At 46.0% G+C, this 20175-nt stretch overlaps 1 protein-coding gene across 2 annotated transcripts in view; it reads left to right on the top strand.

Moving 5' to 3' along the window:
- Window positions 1-20175, top strand: part of STYXL1 (serine/threonine/tyrosine interacting like 1) — a 64751-nt gene that overhangs the window by 19556 nt on the left and 25020 nt on the right. For both annotated transcript variants that reach the window (XM_087417719.1, XM_004442131.3), the window contains exons 2-4: window positions 7646-7707; window positions 11175-11313; window positions 16053-16198. In XM_087417719.1, the coding sequence (XP_087273845.1) occupies window positions 16154-16198 (45 nt within the window). In that variant the 5' untranslated portion in view covers window positions 7646-7707; window positions 11175-11313; window positions 16053-16153. The remainder of the gene's footprint in view (window positions 1-7645; window positions 7708-11174; window positions 11314-16052; window positions 16199-20175) is intronic.

Raw genomic sequence — 20175 nt, forward strand, 5'->3', positions numbered from 1 at the left:
GTTACAAATCTGCACAAACCAAGATTCAGATAATTTCTCGAATCTCAGTGAACACTATCAGCTCCTTTCATCTGCTGAGGTCAGTAAGGAAACGTGGCACACCAGCTGTAAGTTTTTCTGACTTGTGCAAAAAAGAAGAAAATTAAGTTTCTTCTCTAGCTTTTCAGTCCAGAACTGATATTACACTATAGGCAAGGTATTCCTTCCATAGTCAACATTCATGGGGAACATGTGATGAGGCTACTTGGGTTGAAATTTGTATCATATGCACTCATAAGCAAAATAGTCCCTAAAGTTGAAGACCACGTGATTTTAGAAATTATTCTAAAGAATAAAATGGCCCTTCTTGGAAGATTAGAGCAAAACATCGTCTTCTTTTTGATAAGAAGCCTTATCAAAAAATGTAGCCCCTTGTAAATTACACCTCAAAAAAACCCACCCCAAAACAAACGTAGCCCCAAAAGGAAGCTCTGAAAAAAGAGGAAAAAAATACATCTTAAAATGTCTTAAAAACCAATGTGAATATAGATTCAAAAGATAGTTGAAAGAGATCCATTTTCATAAGACTACCTAGGAATAGGCTTATTCCAGTGTTTTATTCTAGTATTTTAAGTGTATCAGTAGTTACTAAACATCAATTTACAAATAACTTGTTTGTTTTTTGTACCGTTATCAAAAGGGAAAGTTCTAGCTTTAATTCTATCCAGTAGGGAGGAAACTGAAAAATAAAAAAGATTCAAACAGTTCAATGCAAATATCACATTTGTCAAATGGAAGAACTCCCAACTGGACCAGAAGTTCATATTACTAATATACTTTTCACTGATATAATTTTTAATAAGGGTAAATACAGAGCATTATGGTTCAGAACCTAATATAGGCCTGACAATCAAGGCCTTGTTTTCTGGAAGAAAGGTCTTAAGTCCCACTCGGTTTCCAGCAAAACATTTTTACAGAGTGGAATGTTTTTACATCGTTTTTATACAAAGTGTCCCTATAACTACACCAGGATAGTTGCAATCCATTTGAAGCCTCACCTGTAGAAAAAGGCTGTCGTAGGGACAGCAGGACACCCACTAGTTTGTGAAGATCACTGAAAGAGTGTGATTTTTTAAAAATAAGGGTTTTAGTTTTCTTCATATTTTTGTTTTTAGTTTTCTAGTCTTAAAAACTAAATTAGAAATTAGTTGAATTCCCCATAAGGGAATTTTTCTTTGCACTATGAAAGAATCCACTAAAACCTCTTCTCCCCACTGATTCCCAATCTCCAATCTGTGCTTAAGATGATGACTCTTTTTATATATTAATGTAAAAGGTAACTTTTGTGAAAGTCCCCAAGAACATTGAAACTTGTTGTTAGAAAGGTTTAACTAGCTTTATAACTTAAGTTTTGAAACATAAATATTTGCAGCTTGATCTTGTTGACAATGATTGTTGGAGCCTAGAATTCAACATCACTTACTAATTCCCGTTCATGCACCCCAAACACACACCATTATCACACAACCTACTCCTCGTGTCTTGAGAGAATCTTCTGCTTCTTTAAATCTTTGGCTTCCCCATCAATTCCATGTCTTTTATCTTTTAACTGAAACTTAACTCTCAGATTAACATCTTAACTTTCTCTTAACATCTCTTAACTCAACTTCACTCTCAAATTTTTAACAAGTTTTCCACGTACACTTCATCGATGCTTTTCCTAATCTTTCATGTTGTAATCTGAAACCTGCCTCAGAGATCATCAGATAAAAGAAAATAAATGAAATATAAAGGGGTTATTTCAGAATAGAACCTGGGAGGTCAGAATTGTTCAGGATTCCCTATTGGGATCATCCTTTATTTTACTGCAATGAATAACGATTATCAACAAGAAGTGGCAAAAATCCTATGTTAGATTCTTTCGTATTCTTTGGTGACTGGCCAGAGAAGCTGCAAAAGAGTTTGGGAGTACCTACTCTTTTTCATACAAAGTGCCCCCATAGGATGAATTACAGGAGAGGCACAATTCACATGAGGCCTCACCTGTAGAGAGGGCTCTCAAGGGACGGCCAGGACCCTTGCTAGTTTGTTGTATAAGAACCTTCGATGGGTTTGGAATCTCACAAGTGGTATTCTGTATAATTTGAAGGAGTAACCATATCTCCTCATTCCAGGTTTGCAGTTCCCAAATATCACTTAGAATTCTTTATTCAGTTGAGTAGCCGTATGGACACCAGCCATCTATGAACAAAGGTTTTTCTCAAATATATGACTTAACACTGTAATTTAGGAAGTAACTGTACCAAAACAGGCCAAAAAAAATGACTTATGGTTGGTATTTGAAATAAAAATCCATTTGATATAGAGCCTCATGGTTGATTTATTGGAAAATCAGAACTGAGAGCTGTGAATTTACTATATCCACTCATGCACAGTAACATGTGAAATACAGATTCTGCATAGATATGACGTATGAAAATCAAATCTGTGGGTTGAACCTGCATGGTTCATTGCTTACAAACTTGTACACACTAATGTTCTGCAAAAAAGACAATTGGAGCAAAGAAAACTGCCCTTTTGATTTCTCTCTTGTTATCTCCATTGGCCCATTGGCTGTTCAGTAGCATGTGGTTAGAAAACTGTTCTTTTGCAAACAAGCAGAAAAGCATATCTCCAAAGAGACCAAAATAAACATGCATGTATATGTTTAAAGTGCTACTGTTCAACACAAATGCTATTTCTAGAAAAAACTTAACTGCATAGGTTAAAACAACAATGTGCAACAACATCTTAAGCCATTAAAGCACCAAAATTAAAGAAAACACATCAAAATCACCATTTTTATGATGATTAACATACACAAATAAGAAATATTGATCCAAACTCAGGAAGTAAATACCTGGACTGATACAATGTTGATTGTTGGGAGAATTTTTCTTCGATTTGAATGTCTTTTATCATCTCTAAAAATTTTTTTTTAAGTGCTAACATTATATTAAAGCAGGCAAGTTCTTCTTCAAGTAATTTGCTATTAAGTATGCCAATTTTTATAGAACTGAAAAATGAACTAAGAATAAACTAAAGTGAAACAGAAAGACAGACATGGGGAAAAAACTGACAAGTCGTAGCTGGACAAGGCAATAGAATGCTGTTATACCATCTTGGCGTTCTCAATTCCTTCACCTTGGCCTTCTCAGTGCATTTCAATTAAACGCATAAGCGAGCAGATTGGGTGTCTGCTGGTTTAGTGTGCTAACTCCCTTGGATTTGCTAAAGTTCGTACAGCAATCCATAGGCATACATATAGTCCTAAGGAAAAGATTGCAACTTAAAAATCAACATTGGATATTAAAGCAATATTAAAAATAAAAGGTTGTCTATCACTGTGAATGAATATAAAATGTAATAGATCTTACAAACTAAGAACTGAAGTCTTGTCCAAAGGTTAACTATTCCTGCCCTTAGCTGCTTTTTCAAGGAGGTATATATTAACCAAATGCGATCGAATTGTTTCCTGTAACTGTTTTCCTTTCTAAAAGAATGAGCACAGAAGATACAAACAAAATCTCCCTCAGCCACTTTGACTGCCAAGACCTCCTTTGCATTTTTCCTACTAGTTTCTTGTGGAACTGGCTGAGCCCCATTCAGTTCAGAATCATCACTGCCCTCTGACATGTTGTCCCTAAGGTCACTTCCATCACAACCGTGGATGCCTTCATCATCATCAGTTTTCTGAGACTCATTTATTACCATGGTAACAGGAGGTGATGCCGGGGCAGTGTGGGCCACTGCTTCTCCTTTTCCTATTGGTGGGGGAAATTCCTGAAGAGGAACCTCTCTGTTTCCTCCCTTTTTTTCTTGAGGAAGACTGGCCCTGGGCTAACATCCGTGCCCATCTTCCTCCACTTTATATGGGACACTGCCACAGCATGGCTTAACAAGTGGTGCGCCAGTGCGCGTCCGGGATCCGAACCCGCGAACCCCGGGCCACCGCAGCGGAGCGTGCACACTTAACTGCTGCGCCATTGGGCGGCCCCACCTGCCCTTTCCTTTAGCTTCTCTCTGCATGTTGGACTTTTCCTTTTTATAGTCATGTGCCACATAATGATGTTTTGATCAATGACTGACCGCATATAGGACAGTGGTCCCGTAAGATTGGTACCGTATAGCCTAGGTATGTAGTAGGCTATACCATCTAGGTTTGTGTAAGTACACTCTGTGATGTTCACACAATGACAAAATCGCCTAACAATGCATTTCTCAGAATGTATCCCTGTCGTTAAGCAATGCATGAATGTATTATCTTTTCAGGAAGGAAACTTTTTGGGAATCAGCTCCATGTGAAAAGGAAGCTCCATGGGAAGAGGCTTCCACCTGAGCAGGCCCCTCCCGCCTGAGCAGGCCCCTCCCACCTGAGCAGGCTTGCTTCTTTTTTTACTTGATTTACTTTTCAGAGTTTTCATCTTTGTACTTTTTTTTCATGTAGGTATTTTGCTTTTTATTCTCTACTTTGCTATCTCCCTTTGGCGCTTCCTGACTCTTTTTGGATCTGCTTTCTACTTTCTTTTTCTTTTGTTACAGGTTCTTCATCATTCACAAGATCATTTAAGGAATGGGCTTCAGTTTCTATCTTCCTATAGCTTTTCTTGGTTTTACAGGATTTTTCTGAATTATTTCCTGCATGCACATCTGTCTCTTTAGTCTCTGTTGCCGATTGGCGAGTTCTGGTAGACACTTGACCATTGAGGCATTACTACAAGTCTTTTCTCTTTTGAAACATCTTTTTTCTCCACTTTTACAGACGATTGTTGACTTTTTGTATGTTGATATTGTATCTGACAACCTTGATGTGCTCTCCTACTAGTTCTAGTTGTTTGTGATTCTCTTGGATTTTCTATATAGACCATCATATTTATCTGTTTATAATGACAGTTTCATGTCTTCCATTTCAATTCTTATATACTTTTTTCTTATCTCACTACATTGCTGTGCCCTCTGCCCTCCAGTACAGTGTTCAAGAGGAACAGTGATAGCATTTGACTCATTTCTCCCTTTACCAGTCAGCATGATGTTTGCTGTAGATATTTAGTAAGGTGTCATTGGGTTCAGGAAGTTGCCTTATATTCCTAATTGACTAAGAATTTCTTTTCATGATATGAATTGAAAATTTTCTACATCTATTGAAATGAACATGCAATTTTTCTCCTTTAATATATGGTTTTCTAGTATTACATAGCTCCTACTAGATCATGATACATTATTTTTTGTGCACACTGTTAGAATAGGCTTACTATTTATTTCAGATTTTCACATCTGTATAAATGAATGAAATGAGCTTACAATATACCATGCTTAGTTTCACTTGTTTCGGAGCCATACAGACCATGTTTCTGACTTCTTTTGCTTAAAATTATATTAAGATTCACTCATGTTGTTATATGTAACTATACTGTAGTTTGTTCATTCTTCTTGCTAAATAGTGTCAAAAATAAGCAAAGCTGGACACTATTTAAAGTGGTGAGGACAGAATTTAATCAGCAACACACTATTGCAGTAGGGAAAAGAGTCCAGTGTGAACTGAACTCCACTTCGATTTGCACAGAGGAGACTGGCCGTTTTAAAGGAAGGGGGGGAGGGGGTGAGTAGGGACTCAGTAGAGTCGGGAAAGTGAAAAATTAGAAAAAGGGGGGGGGTTGGTCCATGTGAAACCCATGTGGCTTGCTAAGGGGCTCATCAAGATTAGGCTCCTCCCCCCACAGGGGCTGGGGGACGGGCCTGTCTTCAGGTACTGGCTGGAACAGACGGTAGGTTCTCTCTGCAGCCTGGAATTTTCTCAGGCAGGCACTTTAAGGGGGGCTGGGGTCCTCCTGGGGATGCAGCCTGAGCTGTTTCCTAAGATGTCTTAAAATAAAGACATCTTCAGATATCTGAAGTTTCCCCCCATTGGTTTATGAGTTCTTTATATATTCTGGATGCAGGTCTTTTGTTAGTTCTTTGTGTTAACAGATATTTTCTCTCACTCCATAGCTTGCCCTTTTACTTTCTTAATGTTATATTTTGATGAAAAGAGTTAGAAGTTCTTAACTGTATTTATCAATATTTTCTTTTGTGGTTAGCGCTTTCTTATAACTTTTTTAAAATAGACTTTATTTTTAGAGCAGTTTTAGGTTCACAGCAAAATTGAACAGAAAGTACAGCAAGTTCCCATATCCCCCTACCCCCCCACAAGCACAGCCTCCCCCACTGTCATCGTCCCATGCGGGGGTGTATATTTGTCACAGTTGATGAACCTGCATTGACACATCATCATTGCCCAAAGCCCACAGTTTACATTAGTGTTCACTTTTGGTGGTGTACATTCCATGGGTTTTGACAAACGTTTAATGACATGTATCCATGGTTATAGTATCATACAGAGTAGTTTCACTTCCCTAAAAATCCTCTGCACTCCATCTATTCATCCCTCCCTCCCCCCTAACCCATGGCAACCACTGGTCTTTTTACTGTCTCCACAGTTTTGCCTTTCCAGGAATGTCATATAGTTGGAATCATACAGGGCATAGCCTTTTCAAATTGGCTTCATTCACTTTATAATACGCATTTAACTTTCCTCTATGTCTTTTCACAGCTTGATAGCTCTTTTCTTTTTAGTGCTGTATAATATTCTATTGTCTGGGTGTACCACAGTTTATTTATCCATTCACCTACTGAAGGACATCTTGGTTGCTTCCAAGTTTTGACAATTATGAATGAAGCTGCTATAAACATCTGTGTGTAGGTTTTTGTGTAGACATAAATTTCAACTCATTTAGGTAAATACCAAGGAGCACAATTGCTAATAAGAGTATGTTTAGTTTTGTTAGAAACAGCCAAACTGTCTTCCAAAGTGGCTGCACCATTTTGCATTTCCATCAACAATGAATGAGAGTTCCTGTTGCTCCACATCCTCACCAGCATTTGGTGGTGTCAGTATTTTGGATTTTCAACATTCTAATAGGTGTGAGAGGTATTTCATTGTTGTTTTAATTTGCAGTTCCCTAATGACATATGATGTTGAACATCTTTTCATGTGCTTATTTGCCATCTGTATATCTTCTTTGGTGAGGTGTCTGTTCATATCTTTTGCCCATCTTTTAATTGGGTTGTTTGTTTTCTTATTGTTGAGTTTTAAAAATCCTTTGGATATTTTGAATCACAGTCCTTTTTAGGATTTACTTGTAAGGCTCAATTCCTGTCCCATGTCCTTCCCAACTTTGAGGAGCAACAATACCACACATTCTGTCCTAGAAGGGACATTAGAACCTCAGCTCCTAAGTTCTAGAGTCTGAATTTGGGTCTAAAATTCCATGGGGCATTAGTCTGAGCTCACTCTGACTTTGATTTCTCCCCTCCCTGCTGTTTTGGATCTCAGAGAAAACTCACCCTAAGTCGAAGATTCAAAGTCTCACTGCCCTTTAAGGAGGTGTGTGGTGTGGATGTGATGGGGCAGGGAGTCACGTGGGCAGCCCAGGGTGATGAAACGACACACCCTGAATTTTAAACTGTCAGTCCCTGTCACCTAACTGCCAAACAAATTACATGTTGATGATGATGTAAGTGCTCTAAGTAATTTGGTCATGTGCTGCTTTGCAAATACAGTTATTAGTTCAATACTTTTCCCTTTCAGATGTGCGTTCCAAACAGGAGTATGATGAAAGCCATGTGATTACGGCCCGTCGGGTGAAGAAGGTATACTGGCAGAGTCAGAATCTGGGGCAGCCTGGCTACCTTGTGGGGGGGTGGGGAGAATGGGAGATTGTCTCTGAGATCCAGGAGGTGGCACCTGCTGTTGGACTCTGTGGGCAGCAGAGGCAGGACTGCCCCTATGTATCCACCACGAGGGTCTCCCCACTTCTCACACACTCCCTAAGGTGTCGCCCCCCGCCCCCGTCATGGTCAATAGCTTAGTTAAACAAATATTGATTTAATTCCTCGATGTGCTGGGCCCTGTTCCAGACCCTGGGGATACAGCAGAATATAAGATGTCTTAGTCCACTGTCCCTGCCCTCATGAGCTTCTGTTCTGCTCAGGGGACAGACAATAAACTGTAGAGGTAGTTACTGTAACCCAAAGATGGAAGTCCCTCCCTTCCCATCTTCCTTTGTCCATTCTAGCTTTTTAAAAAGACAGAGCCCTGCATTCAGTCATTCCCCCCCACCCCACCTGGTGTCTCCTCTCTCGGGTCATCACCAAGCCTGGCAGCCTTCACTCGGGATCCATCTCTGACCTCTGCAGTTCTGACCACAGCCTCTGCCCTTGACTTCCAGGTTCTCTTACTCTCCTGGTTTCTTCTCTGTCTCTTTGATTCAGCTTCATTTTCTCCTGCAGCTGCTAAAGAAAACCATTGGTCTGTCCTTGATCTCCTTCATATCTGTCAGCACACTGTCTTGCTCAGAGATTTCACCCAAGCTTCCAGCTTCAACTATCCACATGCAATTAGCTGTCCTGTCAATGTTACTTCTAAAATTTTGTCTCGCAAAATTGCTGTGCTATACGTGCCTGCCCTTTGGCCCCTTCCCACGCGTCACTCAGCAAAGAGCACGGGCCCTGCCCCAAGCGTTTTTCCCAGATGAGCTTGCTGCCCAACACCCCGCTGTCCCTACCCCAATCCACCACTGTCTGCTTTTTTCTCCCTGGACTTTCAGTTCTCTGGCTCCATGCTCTAGGTCTTAATCCTCATTTCAGGCCGTTCTCTGCTTTCTGGGTCTGTTCAAAGCCCCTTCGTCATGTATAGCCCTCGGTCTCCAACTCAACTCTCAAATTCCTTGGATTCTGGCAGCACCCCTAGCTCTGGAAAAGAGACATTCTCTCTGCCTCAGCCCCTCAGAACCCCTCAGCCAGGCGACACCTCTCGCCTCCCCTCCCCAACTTCCCAGCCAGCAGGTTGCAGGCCTCCAGGGACCTCCAGCCCCAGCAGGACACAAAGCCCCCAACTCGGTGTTCACGGCCTTCTCGGGTCTGATCCCACCCCCACTCCAGCCTCATCTCCGGCACGCTTCCACACTCACCTGACGCCTCAACGACACTGCCCTCCTGCATTTCCTTGGTTCTGAGATGTTTCCTCATATTTTAACATTTCTGAAATGGGAATACATCCTACAATTGATCTGTGCCTTTAATGTGGCAGTGTCTTTTTCCTCGAAAGTGGATGTGCTGGACATCTGTTGTTTTTCTGCCAGCACCCCCACTTTTTTGAGGGGAACTGCTCCTCTCCCTGCTCAAGCCATGGGATTCTAGTGGTGCACCCTAAGTCGCATGCAAACCCTGGCCACGGTGGTTGGCCATGGGCCTAGGACAAAACCTGAGCGAATCAGAGCAGGGATTAGAGAAGGCGGCTCTTTCTATTCCGGTGGTGGCCTTTGGAGGACGGGAGCCTGAGTGTTGCTGGTGGCCATGACTCGGGCTGCAGGAGGAAGTTCTCTGAGAAGGTGGAGTCAGCATGCAGGGGATGCAGAGAGGAGGAGCGCCAAGGAGGGCATCTTGGCTTCAGAGCCCCGGTTCATGTTTGCTGGGGACCAGTTGGTATCTACCCTGCCTGAAATATTGTTATATGCCAGTAAAACCCTCCTTTTATGTACCCTCTCGATTACAACTGTTATTAAATCCGTGGTACATCTTAAAGCCAGTGGTCTTAAAATCTAGGAATACGTGTGGTCTCCTGAACACACTGCTGTCCGTGAGCACAGGGGTGTGTGTGTTGTGTGCGTCATTGTATCCCGGATGCTCAGTCTGGCCCCTGGCATCTGGTGGGTGCTCAGCATCTATTTGTTTACTAAAATGAATGACTGGAAGCTGTTCCTTCTGCCTGGAATACCCCCAGCCCTTGTCCATGCGGCAAATTTCTACTCGCTCTTGCAGTCTCATCTCAAATACCTCCTGCCCCGTGCAGCCTCTCTGAGTTCTCCAGGCCAACTCAGGAATTTCCCTTTTCTTTTCTGGGTCTCTGTATTCCGGAACCAAGCACAGTGTAAGTGTGAAGTGGGTCCTCAGTGAATGTTTATTGTATAAATGAGTGAATGTCCAGCCACGTCTCTCCTGCTCCCCCACCCTGCTCCAGCCTCTGCGAGCTATTCCTACCTTCCGCTTTGCTCATGATCTTGTCCACACCCAGAACCCCTCTTTCCTCATCATCACACGTCTACGTCCTGCTCAGAGTGCCATCTGTCTCCTAATTCCTTTAGACAAATACGGTTTCTCCCCTTTGAGTCCCGGAGAGCTTCCCAGGCCTTACCTCACTGCCAGTAGTAGAGCAGATGTGCACTTGTCCTGTCCCAGCTGCAGGTCCTCTGTCAGGGCCTCCACGTCAGCCAGACCAGGACGCAAGGGACAGAGTCAGGCTCAGGTTCTCCTGAGGAATGGGGGCTTTTGGGAAGCATTGCGAACAAGTGAAGACTAACCTCTTAGCCGCAGCCCAGCCAGGCCTCCCTGAGCTCTGGAACACCCTTTGGGATGCTGAGCGGTCTGGTCCTGTGAGAGCTCGTTACCTCCGTGGCAGTAGGCATCTGCTCTCCTGCCCCTGTGGTCCACCATGACGGCCACTCAGCCACTCCCCAACGACTCCTCATGACCTCATGGCTCCTGTTTGCCTGTTCCTTCCTTTAACTATATTTATGGCCTACCACATGCCAGGCACTGTTCTGGAAGCTCAGGATACATAGGTGACTGAAAAAGAGCAAAAGTTCCCACTCTCACTGGGCTTCTGTTTGAGCTTATAGTTGGCCTCATGATTTCTGCTTGCTCACGACTTCTGCTTATTCAAGCCTTCTGCTTATTGCCCTCTTTATGGGGGATTTTGGATTAGGCCCACTGCTGACCACTCTCTCCCAGAGAGAGGATGTTGTTAGTTCAGTTGGCCATCGCCTCTCTGACAGCACTTGTGCTGGGGCACCTAACAGGCTGCGGGTTGGTCAGGTAGACCAGCTGTTCTTTGGCCAGGCACTTATCTCTGGTCCAGCCATCTGTGGTCAGCTTTTCGCAGCAGGGATGTGGGTGTGGAAGGTCTTGGAATTCAGCAGACTCTCCAGTCCACTCTTGGTGCTTCCATGCCCGTGTGTGTGTAGTCGGGGAATGGTCATGGTCCTCCCAGTGCTGGTGCTCAGCGAGTATTTGCTCAGCTGAGCCCACCTGCCAACAGGCTTCTCTCGTGATTTCTTTAGAAGGCAAATGAATATCTTATCCCGGAGTCTGTGGATCTGGAGTGTGTGAAATACTGTGTGGTGTATGATAACAACACCAGCTTCCTGGAGATCTTAAAACACGACGATGATGATGACAGCTCTGACGAGAGCAGACAAGGTGAGTTCTTACAATGGCAGCAAGAATAATAGTTAACAGTTATTGAACACTTGTGCCACCTGCCAGCAGCCATACTGAGTGCTCTACCTGGTCAACTCATGCGATCTGCAGAACAACCCTGTGAGGATGGGCTGTCGAGAACTGGAAGGGTCTGAGGATTTTCCTTTCTTGCAAGATGACAGGTGAGCCAGCCACAGTTTCATAGGTTCTGGCAGAAGACATGAGGCTCCTGGGTCAGAGACAAAGGACTTGATTACTCAGAGCAATAAAACCAGGCAGAGTGTCATCATTTTCCTACCCTGGTACCCCAGTCCCAGTTCTCACAGGGTGACATGAAAAGGGCCAAGTAATACCTATCTACACAGTGTGTTGTATTATAGGAGAAGAACTCTGAGCTTAGGGGGCCTGAATCTTTCATAATGGGTGGAAAACCTGCCCATCCTTGGCTCTGGAGGGAGAAATGCTCTATCTTCCAAGGCTATTTGTTATATAAATATCCTTGAAAAAGCCAGTGCCTTTGTTCAAAGGACATGTGGAAACGTGAGAGACCATGGAGAATTGTCTCCTGATAGGTAACATCCTCATTTTATACATGGGGAAATCGGGGCCCAGAAAAGGACTCACCCAACGTCCCATACCTAGTGAATGAGTTGTCCATTTCTGTGTAACAAATTACCCCCAAATGCTGTAGCTTAATACATCCAACGTTAGTTATCACATAGTTTCCTGTAGTTACTCCATTGTAGCTTAGCTGCAATGTTCTGGTACAGCATCTGTCCTGAGGTTGCAGTCAAGATGTCAGCCAGGGCTGCTGTCATCTGAAGGTTGACTGGGCCAGGATGGTCTGCATCCGACTGACTCAATGGCTATGGCCAAGAGGCCTCAGCTTCGTTCTGGCTGTTGGCAGGAGGCCTCAGTTCCTTGACACGTGGACCTCTCCACAGGACTGCTGTGACAGCCTCACGACGTGGCGGCTGGTTTCCCCCAGAGCCAGTGATCCGAGAGAGGCAGAGCGAGGGAAAGCCGCCTGCTTCTTATACACAGTCGCTTCTGCCACATTCTGTTCATTGGGAGGAAGTCACTGAGTACACCCTACCCTCAAGGGAAGGGGAATTGGCCTCAACCTTTTAAAGGAAGACGTTTGAAAGAATTTGTGGACTTTTTTTTAACCCACCACACCTTGTAAGTGGTGGGGCCAGGATTCAATCCAGGCAGTTTGGCTCTGTCGGTCTCCCAAGGCCTGGATAGTGACGGTGGAGAACAGTGCGGTCCCTCCCGCCCCTAGTCGGAGCGTTAAAAGGTGGTCAGGTCTAATCTGCTTCACTGAGACTCTGCTGTGTTCTCCAGCCAGCCTCTGGTTTTGGACTGACACCCCTTGCCATTGGCATGGGGGCTCTGCTGCTTGTGGCTCAGTCATAATATGTGGGGTTGGTCCCATGGGCCGGGGCATTCACACCAGTGGTCACTGGGTGGCGCTAGGCTTCCACCTTTAATAAAACCAATCTTCCCAGGAGGTCCTTAGCCAGGAAATTGTCCCCTCTTCCCTAAGCTCATCCTGTTGGACTCTGGCCTGCAATCCTAGGATGGTAGCTGGACACTGAAACCCTAGGAATTGGTGGTCGATAAAGATAACCCCCTCTGTTCTATAACTGCCTTCACTGTGCTATAGAGCCCCTGTTCTCACTCGGAATGGAAACCCCATTCTCACTTGGTTTGTGGAAACAACAACCACAAAACAACAACACAACAAAAACCAAAACCACACGTGCATATACCTTGCCCACTCAAGGCAACTTTTCTCCTTTAAAATGGCATCTTTCACGTAAATGGAGAGTCTTTTGGGTAAAAGACCACTTCAAGGTTTCTCTCTCCACCCCCTTCTCCCTTACACTGTTAAGCACCTGCCTCCTAGACCCCAAGGAAATCTGGGCGTGGCGGGGAGCCTTCATCACACCCTAGACACAGGTGTTGGGCTCTGTGTGGTCCTTTCCTGCTGGCCTCTGGGTGAGGTGCAGCTCAGCCTCTCTGGCATCTGCCCTTGCTGTGTCGCAGCTGAAATGTCCACGGCTAGTGTAAGACGTGAGGGGTTCCCTCCACCTGGCAGTGTACGGCAATGGCTCCTGGGACTCAGCCCTGTGCTCTCTTACCCAGGCGCCCCTGGCCTCCCACAGGTGCTGCTCATCTCGGACCTGCTGCGTCTTCCCCCCAGCATCAGGCTGGTCTCCAGCGTCAGGTTAAACCACTCCCCACCTCTGCTGTGGCGCCTCAGATTCCCAGTGGAGAATGGGGCACAAGCTGTTTTCAGCTCCCCCTCCGGCTGGTGTGTTTCTACCTCCTCAGCTGGGTCTCTTCTTAAGAACCCAAGAAGTATCTTCCCTTGTCTTTGCTCTGGGACTCTCTCTCCAAGCTCCTTTTAGCGTGCAAAGGGCAGCCCCCTTCTTGTAGGAAAGACATTTCCCTGATGTTAAATCATCCTTCCTCGCAATATATGGAGTGTAGACCTCCAAGCTGGGCCCTTGATATGTGTGGGTGGAGTTCCCCGGGCTGGGGCATTCATACCAGCTGTGAAGGGAAGCTTTGGGAATTTGGGAATTCCTTTTCTCCTCTCTCAACAAAGCCTGACTTTCAAGACAATTGTCTGGCTAAGGACCAAAAATAATTTAACTTACCCAGCTGAGTGTGACCCCCTTGTTCCTGGTGCTGTCCCCCACCCCCTGAGCAGTGGGCGCCCCAGTTCAAAGTGTGGGAAACCTGTGTCAGTGGAGAACTCAGGATTGATGGGAATAAAAATGAACAAACCTAGGGGCCAGCCCCGTGGCTTAGCCGTTAAGTGTGCGCGCTCCGCTGCTGGCGGCCCGGGTCCGGATCCCGGGCGTGCACCGACGCACCGCTTGTCAGGCCATGCTGTGACGGCGTCCCATATAAAGTGGAGGAAGATGGGCACAGATGTTAGCCCAGGGCCGGTCTTCCTCACAAAAAAAAAAAGAACAAATTTAATGTTCAAAAATTTAAATTTTCATTTAAAATATTAGCCCCGTTACATCCTCAGCTGGATAGCCCAGGCCCTGGGATGTTCCCATGGCTTTCGGCTGGAGTCTCTAATTGTCTGCTGGAAACTGGCCTTCCTCCAGCGCTGACTCCACCACTCCTGAGTGTGAATAAGCCTCCAGCGGGTCGTGTGACACGGCGGAGCAGCTGTCTGGTTTAGAGGCAGCAGCAGTGTGGCCTGGACTCCCTGCCTGACTCCCCTGGGCCCTCTGACCTGCCAGTTGCTCTTCAGGCTCTTGCTCAAGGGGGAGATGGCACTGTGAGACCCAGACCTCTCTGGCTTCCAAGCCTGGCCCTCTGGGGTGGCCTTTGGCTCCTGTCTCGCCAGCTACAGGTTATCTCCTGGCCTGGCTATTGACTCCAGGCTCTTCCTCCAAATACAGCCTCTCCAGACGGGTCTCAAGCCACTTACATCCTCAGGAGCCCCTGCTAGAGTTGGCCGCCTCTCCCTGGACAAAGCTTGAGTCTAGAAGTCAGAGTCCTTGCCCTTCCCTTCCTCCTTGTAGCTGGCTCTCCAGAGTCTGCTGCACACTGTTACTGTTTAGGGATCAGCTCCTGGCCTCGGGATATCTTGGCTTGGCCTTAATTATGCAAACTTCCTGTCACATATATCTGAGTCTAATAGTGGTTCTGCAGATCGTAGAAGACAGGAAAGATTAAATTGATGTCAAAACCACAAAAAGATATCATTTCACACCCTCTAGAATGGCCATAATCAAAAAGACAGATAATATCAAGTGTTGATGAGGCTGTGGAGAAATTGGAATCCTCATATACTGCTGGTGGGAATGTAAAATGGTGCAGTTGCTACGGAAAACAGTTTAGTGTTTCCTCAAAAAGTAGAACGTAGAGTTACCGAATGGTCCAGAAGTTCCACTCTTAGGTATGTACCCAAGAGAAATGAAAACATGTGTGCACAAAACCTTGCACATGAATGTTCATAGCAGCATTATTTACAATAGCCAAAAAGTGGAAACAACCCAAATATTCATTAACAGATGAATGGATAAACAAAATGTGTCGATCCACACAGGGAGTATTATTCAGCCACAGAGAGGAATGGAATACTGATACACGCTACAACATGGGTGAACTTTGAAAATATTATGTAGAGAAAAAAGCCAGACACCAAATGCCGCATGTTCTGTGATCCCATTTACATGAAATGTCCAGAATAGGTAAATCCATAGAGGGAAATTAGGTTAGTGGTTGCCTAGAGCTGGGTGTTTGGAGGGAAGTGAAACCCTCTAACTGGTACAGGGTTTCTTTTGGGGTGATGAAAATTTTCTAAAATTGATTGTGGTGATGGTTACACAACTCTGTGAATATACTAAAAACTGTTTAATTTATGCACTTTAAATAGGTGAATTGTATGGTATGCAATATTTGATTATATGGTATATGGTACTATATATATATGGTATACAATATATATATGACGTTTCCCTTATGTTAAATCATCTTTCCTTGTAACAATCTGGAGATACATATATATGTGTAATCTCAGAGTTCATAGAAAAAAAGATCAACTTACTTGGTGGTAGGTTGCTTTTTAAATTTTCATTGTAGCACTCATCTGTATTTATATTTACCTCAGCTTCCTAGATAATTGCTTTTGAGAATAAAGTGGCTACCCACTGGAGCTTTAGACAAATGGTGAGCACGTTCATCTCTTTGGTCTCCACTCTTAGGACCGGTGCTCGGAGCTGCCATTCAGTGTGGCAAAGCCCTCACCCACCTCACCCGCCACCCCATCCGTATCCTGAAGGGGGGCTACGAGCGCTTCTCGGCCATGTACCACTTCTTCCGGACACAGAAGATCATCTGGATGCCACAGGTAAGGCAGGGTGCTGAGCGCAGGCAGGCTCAGATGGGACCATGGGCTTCCCCTGGGGACGGAGCACTGGGGAGCAGGGTAGGAGAGAGAGGAGAAGGAGGCAGGCAGCATGGAAAAGATGGAAGACATGTCGAAGCCTGTGCTTGGGAAATGAACTTGGGGCAGCCAGGAGGTCTGGTCCAGTATGATGAATTTATCATCGCCAGATTCAGGCAAAAGCCAGCGTGGCGTTTGGACCCTGTTTAGAGGGCAAAGATCCCAGGGGGAGTTCTGGATGGTGGGCTGTAGTCACAGTTGGACAGGCAGGAGCGTCATGATTCGAGGCTGCCTCTCCATTCCTGGCTCTCTGGTCCCACGAACCCTGGCTGGGTCCAGAGAATACAAAAAAGGGTGAGACAGCGGTGCCTCCCTATGAGGACTTCTTGTCTAGTAGTGGAGACAAGGGCCGCCCCAGGTGTCTGGAGCCCAGAGGAGAGCCCCTTCCTTCCTAGAGCCAAACCTGAGGAGGAGGAGCTCGTGAGGAAGAGAATGGGGGGAGGGCATAGAAGGAAAGCATTGGGTGGCCATGATGGGCAGGCAGGGACCGGTCCCTGGTGTATTGAAGAGTCTGAATGCAGTGGAATGTGAACATGCAGGGGTTCGTTCTTTCCAACAACTGCCTTCAGCTGTGCTCTCATTCCTGCTCTTAGCAATACCTTAGGCAGATTCCATACTTTCTGGCCACTTTCAGTTATGAAAAATTTCAATCTAGTCATATTATAAGACGATTGGGGAAATGTGCATATTAACTGGATATTTGATGGTAGTAAGAAATTATTGCTATATATTTTTTTAGATTTGATGACATTAGTATGGTTATGTTTTTAAAAATAGGAGTCCCTGGGGCTGGCTTGGTGGAGTAGTGGTTAAGTTCACACGTTCTGCTTTGGCAGCCCAGGGTTTGCGAGTTCGGATCCTGGGTGCAGACCTACATACCGCTCATCAAGCCATACTGTGGCGGTGTCCCACATACAAAAATAGAGGAAGATTGGCACAGATGTTAGCTCAGGGCCAATCTTCTTTGCCAAAAAAAAAAAAAATTCGGAGTCCCTATCTTTTAGAGATACATAATGAAATATTTATGGGTAAAATGATCTCATGTCTGGAATTTCCTTTAAAATAATCCATGGTGGGTTGGGAAGTCAGTGGGGATATAGATGAAACAAAATTGGCCATTAGTTGATAATGTTTGCAGAGGGGTGATAGATCCAGGGGCTCATTATACTGTTCTTTCTACTTTTGTGTATTTTTGTTTTTTTTTTAATTTTTATTTATTTTATTTTATTTTATTTTTCCCCCAAAGCCCCAGTAGATAGTTGTATGTCATAGCTGCACATCCTTCTAGTTGCTGTATGTGGGACGCGGCCTCAGCATGGCCGGAGAAGTGCTGCGTCGGTGCGCGCCCGGGATCCAAACCCCGGGCCGCCAGCAGTGGAGCGCGCGCACTTAACCGCTAAGCCACAGGGCCAGCCCCACTCTTGTGTATTTTTGAAATAAATTTTTATTTTTTTTATTTTTTTATTTTATTTATTTATTTTTTTGAGGAAGATCAGCCCTGAGCTAACATCTGCCAGTCCTCCTCTTTTTGCTGAGGAAGACTGGCCCTGAGCTAACATCCGTGCCCATCTTCCTCCACTTTATATGGGACGCCGTCACAGCATGGCCTGGCAAGCAGTGCGTTGGTGCGCGCACGAGATCCCAACCCAGGCCGCCAGCAGCGGAGCACACGCACTTAACCGCTACGCCATGGGGCCCGCCCTGAAATAAATTTTTAAAAGGGAGTAAAAACAGTCCACTATAAGGTAGGGCAGTTTAACACTCCAATCCCAAATCTGCATCATGTCTCATCTCCTCCCAGCCCCCAGGGCTGGGCAACCTTCAGTTTGCTGGGGCTGGGAGTGGGGAGGTGTGCGTTAGCTTCAAGGACGCCGCCTCTCTTCCTCTCTCTCGGGCCTGGCCCGTTTCGTGCTGGGGCTCCAGAATGGGGCCTGTCTGTGGGACTGGCTGCTGCCAGTGGTGGCCCAGTACCTTGTTCTCGCTCTGGCCCAGCCTGGTTCTGTGTGCTGCTGGTGGCCTTTGGTGCTGGTTTTCAGGAGCCCCATCTGTTACCGAGGATCCTTCAGAGAGAGCCAGTTGAGACTTCCTGCCAGGTGCACCCCCCAGTTCCCTTCCTTTCCCTTGCCAGCCCATTGCTCCCCACTGCATCCACAGTCCTTCACCTGCATCCCAGAACGAGCAACAAGGGAGTGTGACGGAGGGGAAAGGGGCCCAGGCAGACCTCACTGCAGCTCCTCCTTGCCTTGCTGGCTCGGCTGCACCTGCCAGCCTGTGTGAAAACGCAGGGACCGCTGTCTGAGGTCATACGTGTTCCCAAGTCCCAGGTATTCATGCCTGCGTCCCCTCTTTCTGCTGAGGTAACTGCACTATGATTTTCATCTCAACAGGTGTGCAGCCAATCTCCCTACCTGCCAGGCGCTCCTCCTGGCTCCCGTACTGGCTTTGCAGCATATGCAGGGAGTATTTCTTCTCTGCAAACATCACACTGCTGATAATTCATCCCCCCGCCTTTTTTTTAAAGGCTTAGAAAGGTGTAATTGACATAGGATGAACTGCACATATTTAAATGTACAATTTGGTCAGTTCTGATGTGTGTACACCCGTGACTTATGCAGATGGGAAGGGGGTAGGGGGTGGCTGGTGGTCGCTAGGAGGACCTGATGGGCTGAGTTCTACCCTCCTTGTTTGTGGCGTCTTTAGAATGTGGGTGCCTAGTATTTGCCTCTCCCCACTTTGGGACCTTTGTTACTAATTTGGCAGCAAGAGTGGAAGCCCCACTCCCCTCCTGTTATGTGTCTGACACTCTGTAAAGCAGGGGTGTCCCTACCGCTCCCCAAGGAACTCCTCTTATGAGGGGAGATGGAGGCACAGAATTTGGGCTCCGAGACAGCCTCTCTACTTTAGACAGAGCGACTTCTAATTTCCTCTGTTTTACACGTGGCATCCCTTAAATAAGACTTCACCTTGAGCAAAGGGGTGCTGTGACTACGTAGGTGTGAAGACCACACTCGAGCTAGATGATGGTGAGCCACTGAACGGCTTTAAGTCGAGGGGTGGCGTGGTCAGATTGCACTTGAGAAAGATCAGCGCTGCCTGCAGTGTGGAGAGCAGATCAGTGCAGGCAGAGTGGATCTGGGGGAGACCTGCTGGGAGGCAGGGATGGAGAGGAGAGGACGGATTCAGGAAATATTTAGGGAGTGGCTTTGATTAGCCGTTGAGGAGGGGCAGGGGAGAGGAAGGAGTCTAGGATAAGGCCCTGGTTTAGATGTGGGTGACAGGTGGCCAGGGTGTGGCTCATTGAGGTGGGGACACAAAAGGAGGAGGCGGTGGGGGGAGGAGGCAGTGGGCTCAGTTTGGACACGTTAATTTGAGATACCTATTTCCTTTAGATTTGTCAGTGAGGTGGCCCAAATTGTGTCATCTAGAATTCACCTGCGCTTGCTCTCTCCGGCTCCGTGTCTTTTTACCCATGCCACAACCGCTTCCCCGCAGCCCGCACAACCAGAGGAAGGGAAACTGGTGTGAAAGCATCAGGAAGAGAGTTGACGGATTTGTGATGCGCGTTTGTGAGACTGATCAATGAAGCTAGGACTCCATGTGGCTCCAGCAGGCTGAGTGGCCTGGGTGGGGTCAGCCCGAGCACCGGGGGACGGGACGTTTTGGGTCACGTCTGTAAGCAGTGGGCCTGCCTGCGGGTAGAAGGGTCATAGTCCCTTGCGCAAACTTGAGGATTGCCTCAGCTTGGTGTCTGCTCTTTGATAAAGGCTTTTGAGGCTGATAACTTGGGAAAAATGTGGGCTTGTAGTGGATTCGCCGGAGGGCAGGTGTGCTGAGGCCAGAAGGCTCTGAAGGACTGAAGTGGACAGCAAAGTAGCCTGAGC

This window comes from Ceratotherium simum, chromosome 26, assembly GCF_057802395.1.
Source record: "Ceratotherium simum simum isolate JZ-2026a chromosome 26, ASM5780239v1, whole genome shotgun sequence".
Lineage (NCBI taxonomy): Eukaryota > Metazoa > Chordata > Mammalia > Perissodactyla > Rhinocerotidae > Ceratotherium > Ceratotherium simum.